The sequence below is a fragment of the Rattus norvegicus genome, chromosome 18 (assembly GCF_021556685.1).
Source record: "Rattus norvegicus strain SHRSP/BbbUtx chromosome 18, alternate assembly SHRSP_T2T, whole genome shotgun sequence".
NCBI lineage: Eukaryota > Metazoa > Chordata > Mammalia > Rodentia > Muridae > Rattus > Rattus norvegicus.
The window spans coordinates 45,133,148-45,157,262 of NC_141551.1; the positions used below are offsets into that span (position 1 = coordinate 45,133,148).

The window sequence follows — 24,115 nt, forward strand, 5'->3', positions numbered from 1 at the left end:
TGCTGCCTTTAAAAATTAAAAAAAAATCATTTTATGAACTTAACTGCACATATTTAAATTATGTAGCTTGCTTAGTTTTACCATCACCACCATCAAGATGATTGGTATAATCATCAACCCTCATATTGTAATCTTCTTTCCCTTCTCATCTCTGTCATTTTTCTTCTCCAAGTAGCCCCAAATGTGCAACTTAATTTTTTTTTAAAGATTTATTTATTTACTATATATAAGTACACTGTAGCTGTCTTCAGACGCACCAGAAGAGGGCATCAGATTCTATTACAGATGGTTGTGAGCCACCATGTGGTTGCTGGGATTTGAACTCAGGACCTCTGGAAGAGCAGTCAGTGCTCTTAACACTGAGCCATCTCTCCAGCCCGCAACTTCATTTTTATTTTCAGGAAATCTATGTAGGTGAAGCCTATATATTTTTGCTGTTCTATTTAATTTAGAATCTCATTCTGAAAACCTCGGCTGGCCAGGAGCTCATTATGGTGGCCTCACACTCAGGACAGTCTGTCTGCCTCAACCTCACAGATCTGTGTCTTTTATTTAGCATAATCATTTTGAGATTCCTCCATGTCATAAGCTTCAATAGTTGATTACTTCTTATTGTTGATACTTATTATAGTGTGTGATTGGATCATAATTTATTCATCTTTTTATATAATGATTTGATTGTATTTTGGAGCCATTTCAAATAAGGCTGCTTTAAATTTCATGCATAAGGGACTATATTATATATAGGCTTTTATTTCTCCTGTATAAATGCCTAGGAGTAGATAGCTGATTTACATGACAGGTATAGACTTTTGTAGTACTAGATAGTTATGCAAGGGTCTCTCATGTACTAGCCAAGTATTCTATCACTGAACTGTACCTATAACCTTGGTATATCTTTTAACTCTTTAGGAAATTGTCCAAATATTTCCCCGGGTGATTATACCGTTGTATATTTTTACTAGCAGTTTTTAAGATCTCACTTACCTTTCATTCTAACCAATGAAATAGTCGGCTGTTAAATTTTACCAATCATTATAGTTTATTGTGGATTTAATTTCTATTAAGCACTTGTTTTTCCATGAAATTGCTATTTCTCCAGTTTTATATTGCAAACTGAGAAACATGAGAAAACTGTCGGTTTTTTTTTAATTTTTTATTAGATATATTTCTTTACTTACATTTCTTTTTTTTAATCTTTACTAACTTGAGTATTTCTTTTTATATATATATATATATATATAAAACTGCATTTTTATTTACATTTTAAGTATTATCCCATTTCCCAGTTTCCCCTCCAGAAACCTGCTATCCAACGCCCCACACCCTGCTTCTATGAGGGTGCTTCCTCAGCCACCCACCAACTCCCTCCCATCTCCCTGACCTGACCTTCCCCTAAACTGGGGCATTGAGCCTTGACAGTACCAAGTGCCTATCCTCACATTAATGCTGGACAAGGATATCCTCTGGTACATATGTGGGTGGAGCCATAGGTCTGTCCCTATGTTCTCTTGGGATGGTGGTTTAGTCCCTGGGAGCTCAGAAGAGGGGGTCTGGTTGGTTGATGTTGTGTTCTTCATATGGGGTTGCAAATCCCTTCAACTACTTCAATCCTTTCTCTAACTCCTCCATTGGGGACCCTGTTCAGTGGTTGGCTGCAAACATCTGCATCTTTATTTGTAAGGCTCTTACAGAGCCTCTCAGCAGACAGCTATATCGAGGTCCAGTCAGCATGCACTTCTTGGCATCCACAGTATTGTCTAGGTTAGGAATATGGGATGCCACGTGGGATAGTTTCTGGTTGACCTTTCCTTCAGTCTCTGCTCCACATGTTGTCTCTATATTTCCTCCTGTGAATGTTTAGTTCCACTTCTAAGGTCTGAAGCATCCACACTTTGGTCTTCCTTCTTAAGCTAACTTGAGTATTTCTTATTTACATTTTGATTGTTATTCCCCTTCCCGGTTTCCAGGCCAACATCCCCCCTAGCCCCTCCCCTCCCCTTCTCTAGCGGTGTTTCCCCTCCCCATCCTCCCCCAATTACCGCCCTCCCCACAACAATCACATTCACTGGGGGTTCAGTCTTGGCAGGACCAAGGGCTTCCCCTTCTACTGGTGCTCTTAGTAGGCTACTCGTTGCTACCTATGAGGTTGGAGCCCATGTATAGTCTTTGGGTAGTGGCTTAGTCCCTGGAAGCTCTGGTTGCTTGGCATTGTTGTTCATATGGGGTCTCGAGCCCCTTCAAGCTCTTTCAGGCCTTTCTAGGATTCCTTCAACGGGGGTCCTATTCTCAATTCAGTGGTTTGTTGCTGGCATTCGCCTATGTATTTGCTGTATTCTGGCTGTGTCTCTCAGGAGAGATCTACATCCGGTTCCTGTCGGCCTGCACTTCTTTGCTTCATCCATCTTATCTAGTTTGGTGGCTGTATATGTATGGGTCACGTGTGGGGCAGGCTCTAAATGGGTGTTCCTTCTGCCTCTGTTCTAAACTTTGCCTCCCTATTCCCTGCCAAGGGTATTCTTGTTCCCCTTTTAAAGAAGGAGTGAAGCATTCGAATTTTGGTCACCCTTCTTGAGTTTCATGTGTTCTGTGCATCTAGGGTAATTCGAGCATTTGGGCTAATAGCCACTTATCAATGAGTGCATACCATGTGTGTTTTTCTGTGATTGGTTACCTCACTCAGGATGATATTTTCCAATTCCATCCATTTGCCTATGAATTTCATAAAGTAATTGTTTTTGATAGCTGAGTAATATTTCATTGTGTAGATGTACCACATTTTCTGTATCCATTCCTCTGTTGAAGGGCATCTGGGTTCTTTCCAGCTTCTGGCTATTATAAATAAGGCTGCTATGAACATAGTGGAGCATGTGTCTTTGTTATATGTTGGGGCATCTTTTGGGTATATGCCCAAGAGAAGTATAGCTGGCTCATCAGGTAGTTCTATGTCCAATTTTCTGAGGAACCTCCAGACTGATTTCCAGAATGGTTGTACCAGTCTGCAATCCCACCAACAATGGAGGAGTGTTCCTCTTTCTCCACATCCTCGCCAGCATTTGCTGTCACTTGAGTTTTTGATCTTAGCCATTCTCACTGGTGTGAGGTGAAATGTCAGGGTTGTTTTGATTTGCATTTCCCTTATGACTAAAGATGTTGAACATTTCTACAGGTGCTTCTCAGCCATTCGGCATTCCTCAGCTGTGAATTCTTTGTTTAGCTCTGAACCCCATTTTTTAATAGGGTTATTTTCTCCCTGTGGTCTAACTTCTTGAGTTCTTTGTATATTTTGGATATGAGGCCTCTATCTGTTGTAGGATTGGTAAAGATCTTTTCCCAATCTGTTGGTTGTCGTTTTGTCCTAACAACAGTGTCCTTTGCCTTACAGAAGCTTTGTAAAAACTGTCAGTTTTAAGAAACAACATGTCAGTTCCTTTTAGTGTTCCTCTGATTCCCTCTCTTCACTAGATGTCAAGACCTAGTCTGGTTAGGTATTATCACTAACCTAGTTGAAGTTGCCCTTGTCGTGATTTGGCTTTGAAGTATTCTAAATTCATTTCCAGTTTTATTCTTTTCAGTATCCTTTGATACTATCAATCCCTGACAGTTTCCTAACATTGTTGCTTCACTTAATTTCTATAACATCAAAGTTGCTTGTGTTAGCCAGTTTACTTACAAATTCTAACCTGTATCTTTCCTTGAGAATATAGTTCTGTTTTTATTTTTATTTTTGATTAATCTTACAGTAGGTATTATCTTTGCACTGGTACCATTCAAATCACACTAGCTCCAAATCATTACTAATGGCTATACATCCCTCCCCACCATGGCCACACTTTCACTTTTTCTTTTTGTGTAAATGGTTCCTTCATTTATTCATTTATAGGCTTGAAAACTAGAATCAGCCTTTCTTTAGTCATGCTAAAAGAATACAACCCATTAGCACAATTATCTACTGTCCACTTACCACTTGTTCTCCAGATCCAGTCTTTAGCCATAATAGCTTCTTACCTGTTTTCTGATAGCCATTCTCATATTCTTTGTTTCAGGTCCTAACAGATTTTCCAGAGTAATTCAATGGCCTCTAAACATTCTTGTGACAACTGAATTCTTATTTTAGTGTTTACAGCCTTTCCATAAGCTGAACCTGCTTGTTTTCTAGATCTTAAATCCTACTTGTATAGTCATTCTTACATAAAATGTACCTGAAACTCATGAGATTCTAGGCTCCATTTCTTTGCTTACCTTTATGGGATTTAATAATGTATTTGACATGTTGTTCAGATCGTTTATATTTAAAATGTTACCCCGGTTGATTCTCAAGCAGTCCATCTTAACAGCATACTGTTGAGAAACATTGTTTCGGATAAGAATGTATTCCCATATTTAGAAAGCTGTTTTGGAATTCGTTTGTGCCTGCTTTCTTTCCATGATAAAGTTGGAGAAAGCTCTCCATTTGAACTAGCGTGTTCCTTCTCTCTGTTAGCAGCAGACACTCTGTCATGTCTCGTCTAATACCTTCAGTTCTTTAGACCCAGCAGTGGTCTCTTGGTGTGTACTTTGTTGTTAACCCCAAACCACTGGAGCAGCCTCCAGTGTACTTTAGATACCGGACAGATAAATGGATAATTCCAGTTTTTATTTTAAAAAATATAGAATTGGGCCAGAACTTATGCTTAATTGCCTTACAAGTAGACCCTCAACCCAGAATGTTTATCAAACACTGAAATTATTTTGTTTGTAAGCAAGGTATATTTTAGATAGACTGTTTTTGACATTTATACTTCCAGGAACTATAAATTTTGTTTTGATCAGAATATGTAGGCTTTGTTGTTGCACAAATCTCTGTACCTTTCAACTAAACAGTCATTCTGGGGGCTATTTTTAAAGTATTTTTTAAGTCAATGAAGAGGCATCTAAATTTTCTGTAAAATAAATTTGTTGTATGCTAATTTCCAAATAATTATTTCTGCATTTCGTAATGAGATTTGAAACATTTTTTAGTAATCTATTTTAGAAGATTAAAGGTAAGGATGTTAAGATAAAAGGAAGTAATATATCAAGCACTGTTTCTTTTAATTGCCTGAACTTTCCAACTACCTATTTTGGTAATACTGATGTTACAATATTTGCTTCTTAATTCAAAAGGATTATACATACATACATGGGTACGCAGAATGTCAATATTTAGCTCTCATGTAAACTCACTTGAATTTATCCAACTGCTCAAATGAATTACTGCCTTGAGTGAGTCACCATCCCTTCCTGGACTCCAGTTTCTCCTTATTAAATGGAGAGTTATTTTAGATCAGAAGTCAATAACCTACAACTAGTTGGTAAGATCATAACTGTTGTTAGTCAATAGTGAACTAGTGAACTAGGCCTTTGTAGTAAGTGGTTTAAAAGGAGAAACAAAATACTAAAAAATATCAATAGTGAAACTTTGTGATCTGTAAAGCTGGACTAATTACCTATTGACCTTCCTTGCAATGTTTATATGTGTTATTAAATAATTATACTACTTAAAAACTTGGAAAATCTTTCCTTCAATTATTAAAATATATTGATCCTTTAAAGTTAGTTTAGTGTTCTTGAGATAAAAGCTCAAGAACAACTCTCTTTTTTATATATGAAAACAAGCTTTAAAAGTTCCCCTCATTAAATTCTTTTCTGGGATAATTAACATGTATGGTAGTACCTTTGGGGTTGATGTATTTGAAAACTTTCTTAAAATAATTTATGAAAGAGCTAAATAATTTGCTTATATTCATTTGTCTTGTTAATTAAATAGCAATTGTAATATTATACTTTGTTCTATTTATTTAGATAGAGTCAGATCTGGGATATCCTGGAGGCAAAGCAAGAATTATTCATAAGGAATCTGATATCATTACTGCCTTTGCTGTTAATAAGGTAAGTACATAGATAGGTGTCTTTTTCTGTGACTTGTAACTATTCCTTATTGGAGAACATCTTACCAGTTCACTCAATGATAGTACTCTACTTCCAAATCTACTTCCCATTCCTTAAATTACTATCTCAGTAAGACTTGTCTTTAGTAAACCTATTATATAGTTTACTAATGTAGTTTTGTTATTGGGAAATATAATAAACAATTTTATTGCTACACAGAGGTATTTGAGTATCAAAATATATACAAGATAATATATTAGTTAATTCAAAAAGGCTTTCTAGGGCCATGTATGAATTTATTATATATAATTCTACAACATAACTCATATATTAGATTTCCTTCTTTGGCATATTTCGGTAAAAATTGTTTGTTTTCTCAGTAGTTTTTAGTCATCTGCAACATCCTCCTTAGAGATATTTGTAAGCTCCTGGAGAAGAGGTCGTCTTAATTTTAACAGTCCAAAGTGAAGTTTATCTGAATCAGGTCTCACTGTTGTTGGGTTTTTTTGTTTGTTTGTTTGTTTGTTTTCTCTCTCTCCCTCTCTTTTTAATTTAAAGGGTAGGATTATGGTTTTTCATGGCCTTAAGGATACTTAAGATTGTGTGTATGCACATAATTATTTTTAATTTTTACAATAGTATCCAGCCAGGCCATTCTTGGAACTCCTTGCTTCAAGTAAGACTCTTGCTTCAGATTCTGAGTATCTGGATTATAAACATGCTATCAAAAAGTATTACATAGTTATATATCTTGCAACAGTAACTCAGAAATCCTTTTACCAATAGATTGTTCATCTGTATATTCTACACCTGTCTTTATGATTTTCTCTAACCAGTTTTTTAACCATTCTGTTCGTATAGTTCCCAGTATCCTTTGTCTTACCTCCTTCATAAACATCCTTCATTGTGGACTTTCAGATCAGGCAGAAGTGCAGTTAGTCCCTTAGATAATTCTCAAGTTGTAATATCTGTGTGTGTGTTACTGTCCTCACCCTATAATGTCTTCTTTCCCCTTAAAGAGTCAGTATGTTCTACAGAGTGAGTTTAAGGACAGCCAAGGCTACTGAGAAACCTTGTCTCAAAAAAAAAAGAAAATATGAATAACTAGGAATGAATAGTCATCCACAGATATAAAATCTGTTGCTCATTTGTATACATATGATTATGTTCTTTCTTCTCTACATTTTGATAGTATAGTTTTACATTCTTCCATGTCAAATAATCTTTTTCTGTTTTACCTTTCATATTTTGTTTTAAGATTTTATTATGTATACAGCATTCTGCCTGCATCAGAAGAGGGCACCAGATCTTATTACAGATGGTTGTAAGCCACCTTGTAGTTGCTGAACATTGAACTCAGGACCTGTGGAAGAGCAGCTACTGCTCTTAAACTCTGAGCCATCTCTCTAGCTCCCCCACATTTCATGTTTTTTAAATGGCATTAAGAGTGAAAGATTTGTTTCATTGTTATCTATATCAAGAACTGTGAATGGTCTGAGATTTTTTTTTCTTTTTTTTTTTTTTAATTTATTTTATATATGTGAGTACACTGTTACTGTTTTCAGACACACCAGAAGAGGGCATCAGATCCCATTACAGATGATTGTGAGCCACCATGTGGTTGCTGGGAATTGAACTCAGGACCTCTGGAAGAGCAGTCAGTGCTCTTAACCATTGAGTCATCTCTCCAGTCCCAAGATCTTTTTCTTATATTGAAGCTAACAAGTTTGATAGCTGTTTGATAGCACAAGAATCCAGTTTCTCTGACTAGGATCAGATGGTTTGTATCTAGAATCACAAGCAGCCACTACAAGATGAATCTTTTCACACTGATTCCTTGGTCTACCAGTGACTTGTTTCCTGCCAGCTCCTGCAGAGTGACAGAAGCTGGCAGATAGTAACTGGACTTTCAGTGGGTTGTATTACTGGAAATGGTCACTGCGTTCAGAGACCCCATCTGTTTTCCCATGGAGCTGCCACAGGGGTGAGCTACTGCAGTGGACTTGAATGCATTGTTAGTTGTACAGATGTTAAGAACAAATTCATCTAGAAGGTAAGAGAAGAGCAGCGAAGAGAGAGGAATTGAGGTGATAAAACCATTTCCATTTCTATTTAGCTTTGTGTTAGATGTACTAGAATTCCTAGAACATAAACATATATATTCAGTTCAAGTTTAGGATTATTTTAATAAAAATGTAATTATTAGAGCTAATTTAAAATATTAATTGGTAAGAATGCTTTTGTTCATGTTTTTAGAGACATTCTTCAGACATAGCCCATATACCTTTTTAATGTAAAAGTTAACATGATTTATTTTTCAGGCAAATAGAAATTGCATAGCAATTGCCTCCAGCCATGATGTACAAGAACTGGATGTTTCTGGAATTCTGGCCACACAGATATATACTTGGGTGGATGATGATACAGAAACAGAAACCAAGGGGTATTCTAATGCTTGTATTTTAATATAAGTGACTATATCCTATAACTGTAACTTTGAAAAGTTTCCTTAATCAGCTGCCTAGTCACTTTCTCAGGAATCAGGTGGCTTCACCAAAACCTCCCCATTGAATTTGTAAAATACAGTGAGGGGCAGGTACAAGATAGAAGGAGACCTGTCATTGGAGGAGAAGGAAGGATGGGTGGAAGAGAAGTTTGACAGAAGAGGAGGAGACTGGAACAAAAAGGAAGGGAGACAGGAGGGAAAGAAGCCGTGGCAGGACAATGGAGGCTAATATAAAGATCTCGCTCTGTCCCATAAAGAAGGGGAGGGGGGGGGATGTTTGCCCGGAAACCGGGAAAGGGAATAACACTCGAAATGTATATAAGAAATACTCAAGTTAATAAAAAAAAAAATAAAATTAAATTAAAAAAAAAAAGATCTCTCTCTGTGTATTTACAGGTTGTTACCAATGTTCTTAAGGGATGAATGGTACCAGGCTTTGTATGTTTAAGTGGGCAATTATATCTTATCAATTGGATCTTTAAAAAAAAAAGAGTTTCCTTAAGAGACAGGTATAAGTGCCTCTTACTGAAGCACATAAGGTCTCAAAAGTAGCACTCTTAATTATAGACTGAGTAGGCACTGCTTTGCTAAGGAGGGGGGTAAGGGATGAGAGTAGGTTCTTAAAGGGGAAATTAAAGTTGAGAAAGAGTAATGAAAATGGAAAATTTTCAGATACAAAGATGTTAGTTGAAGCCGAAGAAAACTAACTTTAAAAGGAAATACAAAGTGTTTAAATTTTCATATATTAAAAAAAAGAACTGGTCTTTTTTTTCATTCTAGTTGATATTGCTTTGTAGATCAGAAGACTTCTTGGTTATACATGCTCGTGATGATTTATCAGCTGTCCAGGGTACAACTCCATATACGCACAGCAACCCTGGCACTCCAATCAACATGCCATGGCTTGGAAGTACACAGACGGGCAGAGGAGCATCTGTGGTATGTAAGCTTCAAGATACTTAGGTTTGCGTTTATTCTTTCCTTTTTAGTTAACTTTTATCCTTTCTCCTTTAGGTTAATGCATAAAGGGTGATTTTAAAGGCTTTATTTAGGTCTTAATGCTAGAATTGTACTTTTGTTATAAATAAGAATTGTATTCTTATTTGAAAGGATTACAAAAACGTTATAAAACATATTTTGGCCCCGCGTACACTTTCTAATTTCAGTACATGGGAGACAGAGGCAGACAGATCTCTGTGAAGACAGCCTAGCATACATAATGAGTTTTTGGACAGCTACAGCTAGAGAGAAAGATCCTATCTCAAAAATAAATAAAATATACTTTGTTTAAAAATGAAAGAAGTACATTTTAGTTAATGATTATTTGAAGCTTACTGGTCCAGATCAAGTTATGGGCCATACATAAACTGTGTACTATGAAGCTCCTATAATAAGAGTGAGGTTTAAGTTGTTTTGTTTTGTATTGTTTTTCTTTTTCCAACGTTGAAGTTAAACCTAGGTCTCGGGTATGTTAGTCAGAGCTTTTTTTTTTTTTTTTTAATGTCAAGACATTTCTATAATGTTATCAAAATTCTTGCACTAATCTACAGTCACACCAACAGTGTTCAAGGGTTCTTTTTCTGTCCACCTCGATGCCAATGGTTGCTATTTTTTCCCTTTTTGATGATAGCCATTCTGACAGGAGTGCGTGATGAACATGTAGTGTTTTTAATCTTGTGTTAACTTGTCCAGTGGTAACTTCAGCTTTCATTTACTTTGTATTTTCTCTATTCAATTTCTGTAAATAATTTATCAATGTATAAAGTCATTGATGCAATCTGTATGATGTAGTCAGATTTTAATTTATAGCGGAACTTCATGTGTGAATAGATTTCTGTAATCCTGGCATAGTTCCCATAAGACATTCTATCATGATCTCTATCCAGATAAGTGAATTATGGCAATTAGAAGATAAATAACTATTACCAACCACAGAAACATGTAGTGGTACATCCCCTGGGAACCCATCCAACTTTTTTTTTTCATTTTTTTAATTAGATATTTTTTTATTTACACTTCAAATGCTATTCCCTTTCCCAGTTTCTGATCCATAAGCCCCTATCCCCCTTTTTCTATGATGGTGTTCCCCCCCCCCAACCTCCCCGCCTTTCCACCCTGACATTCCCCTACACTGGGGGGTCCAACCTTGACAGGACCAAGGGCTTCTCCTTCCATTTGGTGCCCAACAAGGCCATCCTCTGCTACATATACAGTTGGATGTATAGTCTTTGGGTAGTGGTTTAGTTCCTTGGAGCTATGGTTGGTTGGCATTGTTGTTCTTAAGGGGTTGCAAGCCCCTTCAGCTCTTTAATCTTTTCTCTAATTCCTCCAACGAGGGTCCCATTCTCAGTTCAGTGATTTGCTGCTAGCATTCACCTCTGTATTTGACATGCTCTGGCTATGTCTCTCAGGAGAGATCTATATCTGGTTCCTGTCAGTATGTACTTCTTAGCTTCATCAATCCTATCTAGTTTTGGTGGCTGTATATGTATGGGCCACATATGAGGCAGGCTCTGAATGGCCATTCCTTCAGTATCTGCTCTAAACTTTGCCTCCATATCCCCTCCTATGGATATTTTTGTTCCCCCTTTTAAGAAGGAGTGAACCCATCCGCATTTTGGTCATCCTTCTTGAGCTTCATGTGATCTGTGGATTGCATCTTGGGTAATTCAAGCTTTTGGGCTAATATCCACTTATCAGTGAGTGCATACTATGTGTGTTTTTCTGTGATTGGATTACCTCACTCAGGATGATATTTTCTAGTTCAATCCATTTGCCTATGAATTTTATGAAGTCATTGTTTTTGATAGCTGAGTAGTACTCCGTTGTGTAGATGTACCACATTTTTTGTATCCATTCCTCTGTTGAGGAACATCTTGGTTGTTTCCAGCTTCTGGCTATTATAAATAACTCTGCTATGAACATAGTGGAGAATATGTCCTTGTTATATGTTAGAGCATCTTTTCGGTATATAGAGTGTTATAGCTGGGTCCTCAGGTAGTAGTATGTCCAATTTTCTGATAAACCTCCAGACTGATTTCCAGACAGTGAAGGAGTGTTCCACTTTCTCCACATCCTCACCAGCATCTGTTGTCACCTGAGTTTTTTGATCTTAACCATTCTGACTAGTGTGAGGTAGAATCTCAGGTTTGTTTTGATTTGCATTTCCCTGATGACTAAGGATGTTGAACATTTCTTTAGGTGCTTCTTAGCCATTCAATATTCCTCAGTTGAGAATTCTTTGTTTAGTGCTGTACCCCATTTTTAATAGGGATATTTGTTTCTCTAGAGTCTTAACATCTTGAGTTCTTTGTATATATTAGATATTAGCCCTCTATCAGATGTAGAATTGGTAAAGATATTTTCCCAAACTATTGGTTGCCCTTTTGTCCTAATGACAATGTCCTTTGCTTTACAGAATCTTTTCAATTTTATGAAGTCCCATTTGTTGATTCTTGATCTTAGAGCATAAGCCATTAGTGTTCTGTTTAGGAAAGTTTCCCCAGTGCCCATGTGTTTGAGGCTCTTCTCTACTTTCTTCTATTAGTTTGAGTGTATCTAGTTTTAAATGGAGGTCCTTGATCCATTGAACTTGAGCTTTGTACTAGGCAGTAAGAATGGGTAAATTTGCATTCTTCTACATGCTGACCACCAGTTGAACCAGCATCATTTGTTGAAAATGCTTTCTTTTTTCCACTGGATAGTTTTAGTCAAAGATCAAGTGACCATAAGTGTGTGGGTTCATTTCTGGGTCTTCAATTCTATTCCACTGATCTACCTGCCAATAGATACTGTCCCAATACCATACAGTTTTTATCACTATTGCTCTGTAATACAGCTTGAGGTCAGGGATGGGGATTTTATTGTTGAGGATACTTTTCGCTATCCTGGATTTTTTTGTTATTCCAAATGAATTTGCAAATTGCTCTTTCTAACTCTATGAAGAATTGAGTTGAAATTTAATGGGGATTGCATTGAATCTGTAAATTGCTTTTGGCAATATGGTCATTTTTATAATATTAATCCTGCCAATCGATGAACATGGAAGATTTTTTCTATCTTCTGAAATTTTCTTCTGTTTTTTTTTCATCAAAGACTTGAAGTTCTTGTCATACAAATATTTCACTTGCTTGGTTAGAGTACACCGAGGTATTTTATATTATTTTTGAAGGGTGTCATATCCCTAATTTCTTTCTCAGCCTGTTTATTTTTTGAGCAGAGGAAGGCTACTGATTGAGTTAATTTTATATCAAGCCCCTTCACTGAAGATGTTTATCAGGTTTAGTAGTTCTCTTGTGGAAATTTTGGGGTCACTTAAGTATAATATCATATCATCTGCAAATAGTGATATTTTGACTTCTTTCTTTTAAATTGTACTCCTCTGACCTCCTTTTGTTGTTTGATTGCTCTGGCTAAGATTTCGAATACTATATTGAATAGGTGGGGAGAGAGTGGGCAGTCTTGTCTAGTCCCTGATTTTAGTGGGATTGCTTCAAGTTTCTCTCCATTTAGTTTGATGTTGCCTATAGATTTGCTGTGTATTGCTTTTACTATATTTAGGTATGGGCCTTGATTTCCTGATCTTTCCAAGACTTTTGACTTGAAGGGGTGTTGAATTTTGTCAAATGCTTTCTCAACATCCAAGGAGATGATCATGTGGTTTTTTTCCTTTGAGTTTGTTTATATAGAGGATTACGCTGATGGATTCCTGAATATTGAACCATCCCTGCATCCCTGAGATGAAGCCTACTTGATCATGATTGATGATCATTTTGGTGTGTTCTTAGATTCAGTTTGCATGAATTTTATTGAGTATTTTTGCATCGATATTTAAAGGGAATTGGGTCTGAAGTTCTCTTTCTTTGTTGGGTCTTTGTGTGATTTGTGTATAAGCATAATTGTGGCTTCATAGAAGGAATTCGGTAGTGCTCCATCTGTTTCAATTTTGTGGAATAGTTTGGATAGTATTGGTATGAGGTCTTCTATGAATGTCTGATAGAATTCTGCACTAAACCTAGCTGGTCCTGGGCTTTCTTTGGTTAGGAGACTTTTAATGACTGCGTCTTTTTCTTCAGGAGTTATGGGGTTGTTTAGATAGTTTATCTGATCCTGATTTAATTTTGGTACCTGGTGTCTGTCTATAACATTGTCCATTTCATCCAGATTTTCCAGTTTTGTTGAATATAGGCTTTTGTAGTAGGATCTGATGATGTTTTGGATTTCCTCAGTTTCTGTTGTTAGATCTCCCTTTTCATTTCTGATTTTGTTAATTTGGATACTCTCTGTGTGCCCTCTTGTTAGTCTAGATAAGGGTCCATCTATCTTGATTTTCAAAGAAATAGTTCCTGGTTTTGTTGATTCTTTGTATAGTTCGTTTTGTTTCTACTTGGTTGATTTCAGCCTTGAGGTTCATTATTTCTTGCCTTCTCCTCTTTGGGTGTATTTTCTTCTTTTTTTCTAGAGTTTTTAGGTGTGCTGTCAAGCTGCTAGTGTATTCTTTCTTCACTTTCTTTTTGGAGGCACTCAGAGCTAGGAGTTTTCCTTTTAGCACTGATTTCATTGTGTCACATAAGTTTGGGTATGTTATGTCTTCATTTTCATTAAATTCTAAGAAGTCTTTAATTTCTTTATTTCTTCCCTGACCAAGTTATCATTGAGTAGCGCATTGTTCAACTTCCATGTGTATTTGGGCTTTCTGTTGTTATTGTTGTTATTGAAGACCAGTCTTAGTTTATGGTAATCTGATATTATGCATGGGATTATTTCAATCTTCTTGTATCTCTTCAGGCTTGTTTTGTGACCAATTGTTTTGTTTTAGGATGAAATGTTCTATACATATCTGTTAAATCCATTTGGTTTATAACTCCTGTTAATTTCTCTGTCTCTATTTAGTTTCTGTTTCCATGATCTATCCATTGGTGAGATGGGGTGTTGATGTCTCCCGCTATTATTTTAAGATGTACAACATGTGCTTAGAGCTTTAGCAAAGTTTCTTTTATGAATGTAGGTGCCCTTGAATTTGGAACATAGATATTCAGGATTCAGAGTTCATCTTGCAGGATTTTTCCTTTGATGAGTATCAAAGTGTCCTTCCTTATCTTTCTTGATGACTTTTGGTTGTAAGTCTGTTTTATTTGATATTAGAATGGCTACTCCAGCTTGTTTCTTCAGACCATTTGCTTGGAAAATTGTTTTCGAGCCTTTTACTCTGAGGTATTATCTGTCTTTGTCACTGAGATGTATTGCATGTATGCACCAAAGTCCTCTTTACGTATCCAGTCTGCTAGTCTATGTCTTTTTATTGAGGTATTGAATCCATTGATGTTGAGAGATATTAGGGACCAATTATTGTTGTTTCCTGTTGTTTTTGTTGTTAGCTGTGGAATTATGTTTATGTGGCTGTCTTCTTTTGGGTTTGTTGGAAGAAGATTACTTCTTTGCTTTTCTAAGGTATACTTTTCCTCCTTGTGTTGGCGTTTTCCATCTCTTATTCTTTGTAGGCCTTGATTTGTGGAAAGATATTGTGCACATTTAGCTTTGTCATGGAATATCTTGGTTTCTCCATCTATATTAATTGAGAGTTTTGCTGGATATAGTAGCCTGGGCTGGTATTTATGTTCTTTTAGGGTTTGTATGACATGTGCCTAGGATCTTCTAGCTTTTATACTCTTTTTTGAGAAGTCTGGTGTGATTCTGATAGGTCTGCCTTTGTATGTTACTTGACCTGTTTCCCTTACTGCTTTTAATATTCTTTCTTTGTTTTGTGCATTTGGTGATTTGACTATTATGGGATGAGAGGAATTTCTTTTCTGGTCCAGTCTATTTGGAGTTCTGTAGGCTTCTTGTATGCTTATGGGTATCTCTTTCTTTAGGTTAGGGAAGTTTTCTTCTATAATTTTGTTGAAGATATTTACTGTCCCTTTAAGTTGGGAATCTTTGCTCTCTTCTATATCTATTATCCTTAGGTTTGATCTCATCGTGTCCTGAATTTCCTGGATTTTTTGGGTTAGGAGCTTTTTGCGTTTTGCTTTTTTTTTTTTTTTTAATGTTTGTGTCAATGTTTTCTCCCTCTGAGATTCTCTCTTCTATCTCTTGTATTCTGTTGGTGATGCTTGCATCTATGACTCCTGATCTCTTTCCTAGGTTTTCTATCTCCAGGGTTGTCTCCCTTTGTGATTTCTTTATTGTTTCGATTTCCATTTTTAGATCCTGGATGGTTTTGTTCAATTCCTTAACCTGTTTGTTTGATTTTTGTATTTCCTATTTATGAGGTTCTACTCATTTACCTGTGTTGTCCTGTGTTTCTTTAGGGGGGTTATTTATGTCCTTCTTAACGTCCTCTAACATCATCATGAGTTGTGATTTTTAAGTCAGAATCTTGCTTTTCTGATGTTTTTGGGTATTTAGGGCTCGCTGTAGTGGGATAACTGGGTTCTAATGATATAAGTCACCTTGGTTTCTGTTGGGTGGGTTCTTGCCCTTGCCTCTCACCATCTGCTAATCTCTGGTATTAGCTGGTCTTGCAGTCTCTAACAGTGGCTTGACCTTCCTGTAAGCCTGTGTGTCAGCACTTCTGAGACCGGCTTCCTTCAGCAGGATCTGAGTACAGAGTGATGTGGCATAGAGTCAGCTCCAGGTGCAAGTGGAAACGAGAGGGCTCAGAAAAACTTTTAATCTGTGTTTTGTTACTTTCCTGTGATATTTTGGTCACGCGCGCTAAAAGAAAAAATAACTTTTAGACAATTCTTTAAGAGCATAGGATTTTGGTAGATATGATGAGCTTACATGTAATAATCTCAGTATTCAGGAGGCTGAGGCGGGAGAGTTGCAGGTTACAGGTGAGCCTGGGCAATATAACAAAATTTGACCTCTTTCCCCTTCCCACCCCCAAACAAAGTAAGGTTTACAGAAATCGTCATATATTCATCAAGTTTTTGTTTTCTGAAAAATTATAAAACATTTTCTTAATCCTACCTTGTTACTGAGGGATTAGTACTAGTACTTTTTTTTTTTTTTTTTTTTTTTTGGTTCTTTTTTTCGGAGCTGGGGACCGAACCCAGGGCCTTGCGCTTCCTAGGTAAGCGCTCTACCACTGAGCTAAATCCCCAGCCCCGTACTAGTACTTTTTAAAAGCAACTTCTGGTTTGGAATAAAACTCATCCCCATGGATCTTCCTGTTTCCTGTCATGTACCAGTTCTGATGGGCTACTTTCTTGCTGCCCAGGCTACTCAACAACTTTAGGCTAGTTAAACAATTTAAAATCCAAAGAAAACAACTAAAGTGTTTTTTTTTTAAAGATTTATTCATTTATTATATATAAGTACACTGTAGCTGTCTTCAGATACACCAGAAGAGGGCATCGGATATCTTTACAGATGGTTGTGAGCCACCATGTGGTTGCTGGGAATTGAACTCAGGACCTCTGGAAGAGTAGTCGGGGCTCTTAACCGCTGAGCCATCTCTCCAGCCCAACTAAAATGTTTACCTCAAAATTGACAGACAGATATAAAATAATATGCAAGTGTAAACTAGCATGCAGCTCCCTTTAATTTTACACAGTTATTTTACTCTTTTTTTGACAGGCTAGTTAAATAATTCCAAAAAATATTTAACGTGAATCAGTTGGCAAAAAAGGAGAGAAGAAATTTTGTTTGTTTGTTTGTTTGCCAAAAAGAGGGGTACAGTGGGTATTCGAAGTATTGATTAACTAATAGGTTGAAATTTTGTGTGCGTCTTGTGTCTGTGTGTGTCCTGTTTCTGTGTATTGCTCAAGATTTAAATTAGCACCTAACTCCTAAGTAAGAAGTGCTTTACCAGTGAGCTATACCCAGTCCTACAACTTAAATTTCTAGTCCTTTGTTTTACTGTTACTATAAAATATTTCTTCTTTTACCAGATGCTTAAGAAAGCCATTAATAATGTTAGAAGAATGACATCACATCCAACTCTTCCTTACTGTAAGTTGACAATGATGAACGATGATTCTCTCATTTTTACTCTTTTTTGATAAATTGCATAGCGAATTCATGGGAAACTTTTCGTTTCAATTGAAAGATAGTCTTTATCCTACCTTATTTTTTATAGATAAATTTGTGTTACACTAGTTTTTTCAGCTTATTTTTTCATTGGGTACATTAGTAGAATTCATAAAAGGGGTTATTCCAAAATATTTCTAGTTTTACGTAGGAAATTTTTTTTTATTTCTTCTTCCTAGAAATCAGAAGTTTCTCTTGTTTTTGAAAAAATAATTAATTTATTGGACGTTGATTAATTGGAGTTTAAAATGTATTCATTCTATATGATTATTCTATATTTAAAAATATTTGTCATTCCCTTCACAGTTAAAGGAGTGTATTGAGAGATATTCGTGTTTATCCAAATTATTAATGGGTGAAATTTTCATCACTTTTTCTCATAGACAATTATATAATAAAATAAAATTAACAAAGTCCTGTATTCTTTTCTGCTGTATTATGGGGTTCGATATAAGCATGTGTTGTCTAAATTGAGTTCTTTATCAAATAAAATGGTTCAAAAAATTTTAGAGAATGACTTCTCATACTAAAAATTTAAATTGATATAAAATATTCGATTGGATCCCTTAGATTGAGTTTATACAGCTTTACAGATAATCTGCATTTAGAGAAATTGCTAAGCAGTTAATGCTGCTCTTACTGCTTAACTTGTCAAGATTGGTTTCTAGCACCCATTTTACTGGGCTCACAACCTCCTGTGACTCCTATTTAAAAAGACCTGACATCCCTTTCTGGCCTCTTTGTGTACCCAAGTATATATAGCATGGACCTGACACATAGACACGCACATAAAAATTTGAAGAAAGAACTGAAGACAGTCATCAAAGCATATATAATAAGATGCCCATATGTATTTTAGCACAGCATATGGGTAGCACATATCGGAGATCTCAGTGCTTGGGAGGCTAAGGAAGGATATTAAGTTTATATTAAGTGAGTTTAAGACAATCCAAGGCTACAAAATGAGGCCCTTTCTCAAAAAAAAAAATGTGTATTTTATGTACAAGGTTTAAATAATATTGGTAAACAAAATTTTGGCATTGCTTAAAAATGTTCTTACCCTCTATTAATAAGTTTTATAACTGTCCTAAAATATTGAAGGGACTTGAAAAGCTATCAATTCTATTGCATATATTCTGGTAGCTTAATATTGTACAATGAGTGTTTGCAGTGAATGTTTATTAGGCCAAAACTAATAAATATTAATAAAGATATTTTCAACCATTATTAGGAGGCTATTAGTGGACTTATTTTATAAATATTAAGTAAGAAAAAAAATCACCATTGTTTTATGGGATATTTTCTCTATGGGAAGAATTTCCATAACTTACATGTAAGAGACTTGGAAAAGTAAAGTTAATTAAACTAATCATTAAATTGTTCCTCAATATGTCTTCTTTGTCATGAACATATTTTCCAGGAGGTATTTTAGTTAAATAATAATTGCTTATTATTTAAACAAATGCAACAAAAATAATTTCCTAAATGGGAAAACACATTCTGTTTCTATACATTCTCAGCAACACTTGTTATGTCAATTGTGTGATTATTTTTTTCCCTTATCTATCCCACTCTGAAGATAAACTTAATGTTATTAATTCAGTTCAAGTCCTGACACTCTCTACCTGCAGTTAGAATTGGAAGCCACAAACCAAGAACTCAGTTCCCAAGCTTGTCTTCTGCCTCAGAGGCTAATGGTACTTGTTGTTCACGTCCATTATAGGTCTGGCTCGAAGGGGATTTTCCCAACCCCCTCCTTTGGTTTGACTAATTGGCTAGAGTAATTCACAAACCTTAATGAAACACTATAATTACATTTGATATTTTATTATAAAGGTTTTTATAAAGTAGCACAGATAAAGAGATAAATAGGGTGAGGTCTGAAGAGCCCTGAGGAATTTTTGTCTGCCTAGGATTGGACTGTACTTATTAGCATACATATATTTACTGACAATGAAGAAGAAACTCACTAATCTTCTTGTTCATGAGTTTTTATAGAACTTAATCTCATAAAATGTATACAGCTTACCCATGGCCCCAATTTTTACCAAAGATAGACTCTTTAAAGTAGGTTTAGTTTCTTTGACCTTGGCTTGAATATTTATATAAATACAAGAAGAATAGTGATTATACAGGGTTTTGAAAAGATCTTTGCTGGACAGTTAGGAAGAATCTTATATAGACTTTGCAGAACCAACCCATAGACTTGCCATTAGTTCCTTTCTTCCCTAGATCTCTAGAGCTACAGAAGTGATACACAGCCCTTACTCAGCTGTGTAAACTATGTAAATAGTGGTAGGCCAGTTTTATTTCCAGTTGCTTTATTGGCCACATAAAACTACCTTAATACTTTATAGTCATATTTAATTGTATGAATTCCAAGTATGACTTTCCAGTCAAAAACTTGGTAATATAACCAATCTTTCTATTTATGTTCTATTAAAAAGAGGGGCTGGGGATTTAGCTCAGTGGTAGAGCGCTTACCTAGGAAGCGCAAGGCCCTGGGTTCGGTCCCCAGCTCCGAAAAAAAAAGAACCAAAAAAAAAAAAAAAAGAGACAACCAGAGCAGGATTTGTTACAGCCTTTTCCTTTTTACACAAAAAGATTCTATGTGAAGAAAAAAAGTCAGGAGGTTGAGGACTTTAGGATAATAGATGTAGAGACATAGTTCAGTTGACAGAGTGACTGCATAGCATTTAGGAAGCCCAGGGCTCAGTGACTGGTGCCATCCTCACTGGCCTTTGTGGCCACACATGTAATCCTAGCTCATAAAAAGGGATGTCATGATGATCTAAGCTCAGGACTCTCAATGATATTGGACAGGGTCTTCACTTGTATCCACAGGCTACAGAGCCCTCCTACCAAAGTGACTTACTTTACTGAGAAACTCAAGTTTCCATTTCATTTTCTTTTAAGGCATTTAAACTCAAAGAGACATTGCCATTCCAAGATGTAGCCATCCCACACTTGACCTCATATCCCTAGGTGCTTTCCCAGTCAGTGTCTTTGAAGATTGTATACTTGGTTTAACAGCTTTAGGATTCAAAGTAAATAACAACCAATGCAAAAAAGAAAAAGAAAAAGAAAAAGAAAACCTCTTGAATAGAACAAATAAATAACAATGATGATCTTGCCTGAGTATGTCAGTGGGAAATCTGGAATAACTGAGCAATTGGAAACAAGTTTTGTGCCCTGGATTCTGTGGGACTATATCTACTTCACAGGCAGTTGATGCACACCTTAGGATCCTCTGTAGAAACCGTCTTAACAAATGCTGAGGCCCCTCTATAAAAGTAATGCATACATCCTATACTACAGAGTTAGTGTGGGAAAATGTGTTCAAATCAGCTGAAATCTTGAGTATGATGTTTTTTGTGGTGGTTTATATATATCAGCAAGAAGCAATGAACATAAGGCTACCCTGTACCTGATTGGCTGTTGCTTTTAGGATAGTAGTCTCCTTTGTGTTTGTCTTCTGACACAGAATCGTCAGAAGGCTCTTTGAACATGCGCCATTTCATAAGCTTATAGAATCAGACAGCAGGTGATTTATGGCTTTACCAAGATATTAATTAAGTTCTCAATGCTGTCACCAAATAGTTGTCAGAACCAGCTGAGAGGGGAGGAGTAATTTGTTTTGGCTTAAAGTTTCAGAGGGTCAAATCTTTTGGTCACTTGAGAAGAAATGAGTGGGGTGGGAGCCAGCTGAGAACCATAGAAAAAGGATGTGCTGTCACTTTGAGCTAGTTTTCTCCTTTGCCCTCTTCTGTTCCATATGCTTCTCTAGCCTATGAGATGTCACTTCCTACGTTAGTATTACATCTCTTTTTCTCTTTCAGTTAATCCTCTAGAAACATTTTCACAAACACAGACAGGTATGTCTCACCAATTTACATGAATTGAGACCCAGACAGTAAAATACCAGCCATCACACTAGGGTAGCAGAAGCAAAATAAAAGGTTTGAGGAAGTACGATGAAAAGAAATTTGATTCATTTAAGTGATAGGTTCTTAATTAGAGTTGAAGGTTCAGTTTTTGTCTCACCGTTCATAGTGAGTTGTTTTGGTTTGTTAATACACCACACACCAGAGCCATGCAGCCTAGAGTTCTTAGCACTGTAGATAATACTCGGAAAACTTAATAGAGTTTTAAATGGCTATCCTCATTGGTTATAATTAAGTAAGACTGTGAGGTCAGAGAGATGGTTCAGAGGTTAAGAACACTGTTGCTCTTCCAGAGGACCCAGGTTACATTCCTAGCACTCACATAAAACTCAACCATATCTAACTCCAGATCTAGGCGATCCTAAACCCTCTTCTGATCTCTACAGGCACTGAATGCACATGTTGCACAACTATACATGCAGGTAAAACAGCCATAAATATAAAGGAATAAAAGAATATAATTAGGACCGTGGAGGAAAAGAGTTAGTATCCCTTCCTTCTAGCTAGTGTAAAGACATGTTGTTACCCTGTCACCCCTGCCCAATGCACAGTAAAACATTCTAAAACAGCCTGAATTCATTTATATTAAGTATTTGATAAAGACTCAGTAAAGCTCAGTTAATAATATAATTAACACTTACTGGGAATTTTATATGTATTGATTTTCATTATTCCTATACCACACTAATTCTGAATACAAGTCAATCAAAATAACTTAAAAATGAAATTTTTTTCTTCAATATGTCATTCAAAACTATCTTTAATGTGACTTTCTGAGAAAACAAATTTAAACATCAATAGTATAATTGATAAAGGTTTATTCAATTATTGTAGTAAATATAAAAATTATCTAGGCTATTAAGACATTAAGATAATTTTGAGAAGAATCTTAATTTATAGACATGTTCTAATATACATATTTCTCCTGTTTGAAGATATGCTCTTAGTCAAATGAAAGTACATCATAATATCTTTCTTGTATGAAATGAAAAATAAAAGGGAAATTTATATAAATGGACTGATTTATTTCCTAGGTATGTCACTGATGAATAATTCTAGATTGGATTAAATAAATTTTCTCAAAACTTTTTAATAAGTATGTCATTTTGTCATCTTGTCCTGCAGATCTGACAGGAGCTCAAGATGGAAGTGTCAGGATGTTTGAATGGGGCCATTCTCAGCAGATAACCTGTTTTCGATCTGGTGGCAATTCAAGAATTACAAGAATGAGATTTAACTATCAGGGAAATAAGGTACTATTGAAAATTAAATGATTTTTTTAAAAGAAAGGTTGGTGTATAAATTCATTAGTTTAAGGATTTGAACAGAGTATTCAAAGTACTAATTCATAAAAATTCTTCTAATTCTTCTGAAAGAACATTTAAGTGCACTTGATTCTTCTGTAGTATATGGTACACATATATCACTACTACATTTAAATGTACCCTAAGGACCAGTGCTCTATCTTACATTCCTTTGTTTGGTTCCTAGAATCTACTCCCGCGTATGATTCAGCAGCAAGTACAGTTCAGGGTGTGTTAGATCTGTCTAACTCGCCTGCATTTGTGATTTTGTATGCATTTTAAAACTGAGAAGCATTGCTGTAGAGTGACACATGAGCAAACTGGACTAGCCACGCAGCTTTTATAGAACATTTTGACATAACAGTTCCATAGTTCATTATGTTTTCTTTTAGTAGTTTCTCCTAGCAGAATTAAGGAGAACAAAGACCTTATAGAGGGCAAACCTTTAATTACAGAGCCATTTAAGAAACGTGTGACTAGGAGGTGTAATATGAGATTTTTCTCTTAGAAATGACAGGAAAAGTATACTCATGACAGCTCAGTGATATGGCTACCTAAGCAATAACAACACCAATGGACATAGTAATAAAGAAGTGGGACGTTTCATAGGGCCCTAGACAGAAAAAAAAAGGTATAGGCAACTAATGACTACCAAGAGAATTGATCTCTTCCAGGGACAATCCTCGTAACTGGTTATCCAATACAAAATGGTCATCCCTGGAAGCATGCATACACACACACACACACACACACACACTCACTCACTCACTCAACAGATTGGGCAAGTTATTTATATATTTATGCAAAGATGTGTAACAATAATAAAGAAATGAATGCTGTAAAAGAAGTTTGCTGAAACACCTCTAGACCATCCCTTTGCTATTACTTCTCCCATTGCTGCTTATTTCAAATCAATGGCTTAAAGTGTAAATTAGCCTGGAATTTGTCTTCAAGATCACACATCACTAAACATTTACACAGTTCCTAGATAACAGCATTTTCCTTTTCCTAAATCTCTATTACGGTGCTCACAAAGCTCAGATTTCAGACCATTTTGGATTTCAGATTTTTCAGATTATGGGTGCTTGGTAAGTGTAGTCTGAAATACTGTCTTTATGCTTTCCATCTTCGTTGACTTTGTGCTATTACTTCTAATCTGTGTGTTCTTTTGATAAACCATCTTCCCGATAATTATGAACAACATAATTAAAATAAGTAATATCCTTTTTTGAGAAACCCTTCAAGATAACTTTTACCGAATTCTTCACTATGATACTCAAACCTTTCTACAGTTTGATTCTGTAGTCTGACTTATTTTTCAGCATTAACACTTGCTATCACAAAGTCTGTTTTAAAGTAAAACAAAAACAAGCTTTAGTTCATTGCCTGCCAGATATCTTGCTAAGCAGTTAACC

At 35.9% G+C, this 24,115-nt stretch overlaps 1 protein-coding gene across 9 annotated transcripts in view; it reads left to right on the top strand.

The window, feature by feature from the left end:
• Positions 1-24,115, top strand: part of Dmxl1 (Dmx-like 1) — a 171,435-nt gene that overhangs the window by 126,115 nt on the left and 21,205 nt on the right. For all 9 annotated transcript variants that reach the window (XM_087592837.1, XM_087592831.1, XM_087592833.1 and 6 more), the window contains 5 exon segments: positions 5,824-5,910; positions 8,232-8,353; positions 9,214-9,355; positions 17,314-17,374; positions 22,522-22,649. In XM_087592837.1, the coding sequence (XP_087448963.1) occupies positions 5,824-5,910; positions 8,232-8,353; positions 9,214-9,355; positions 17,314-17,374; positions 22,522-22,649 (540 nt within the window).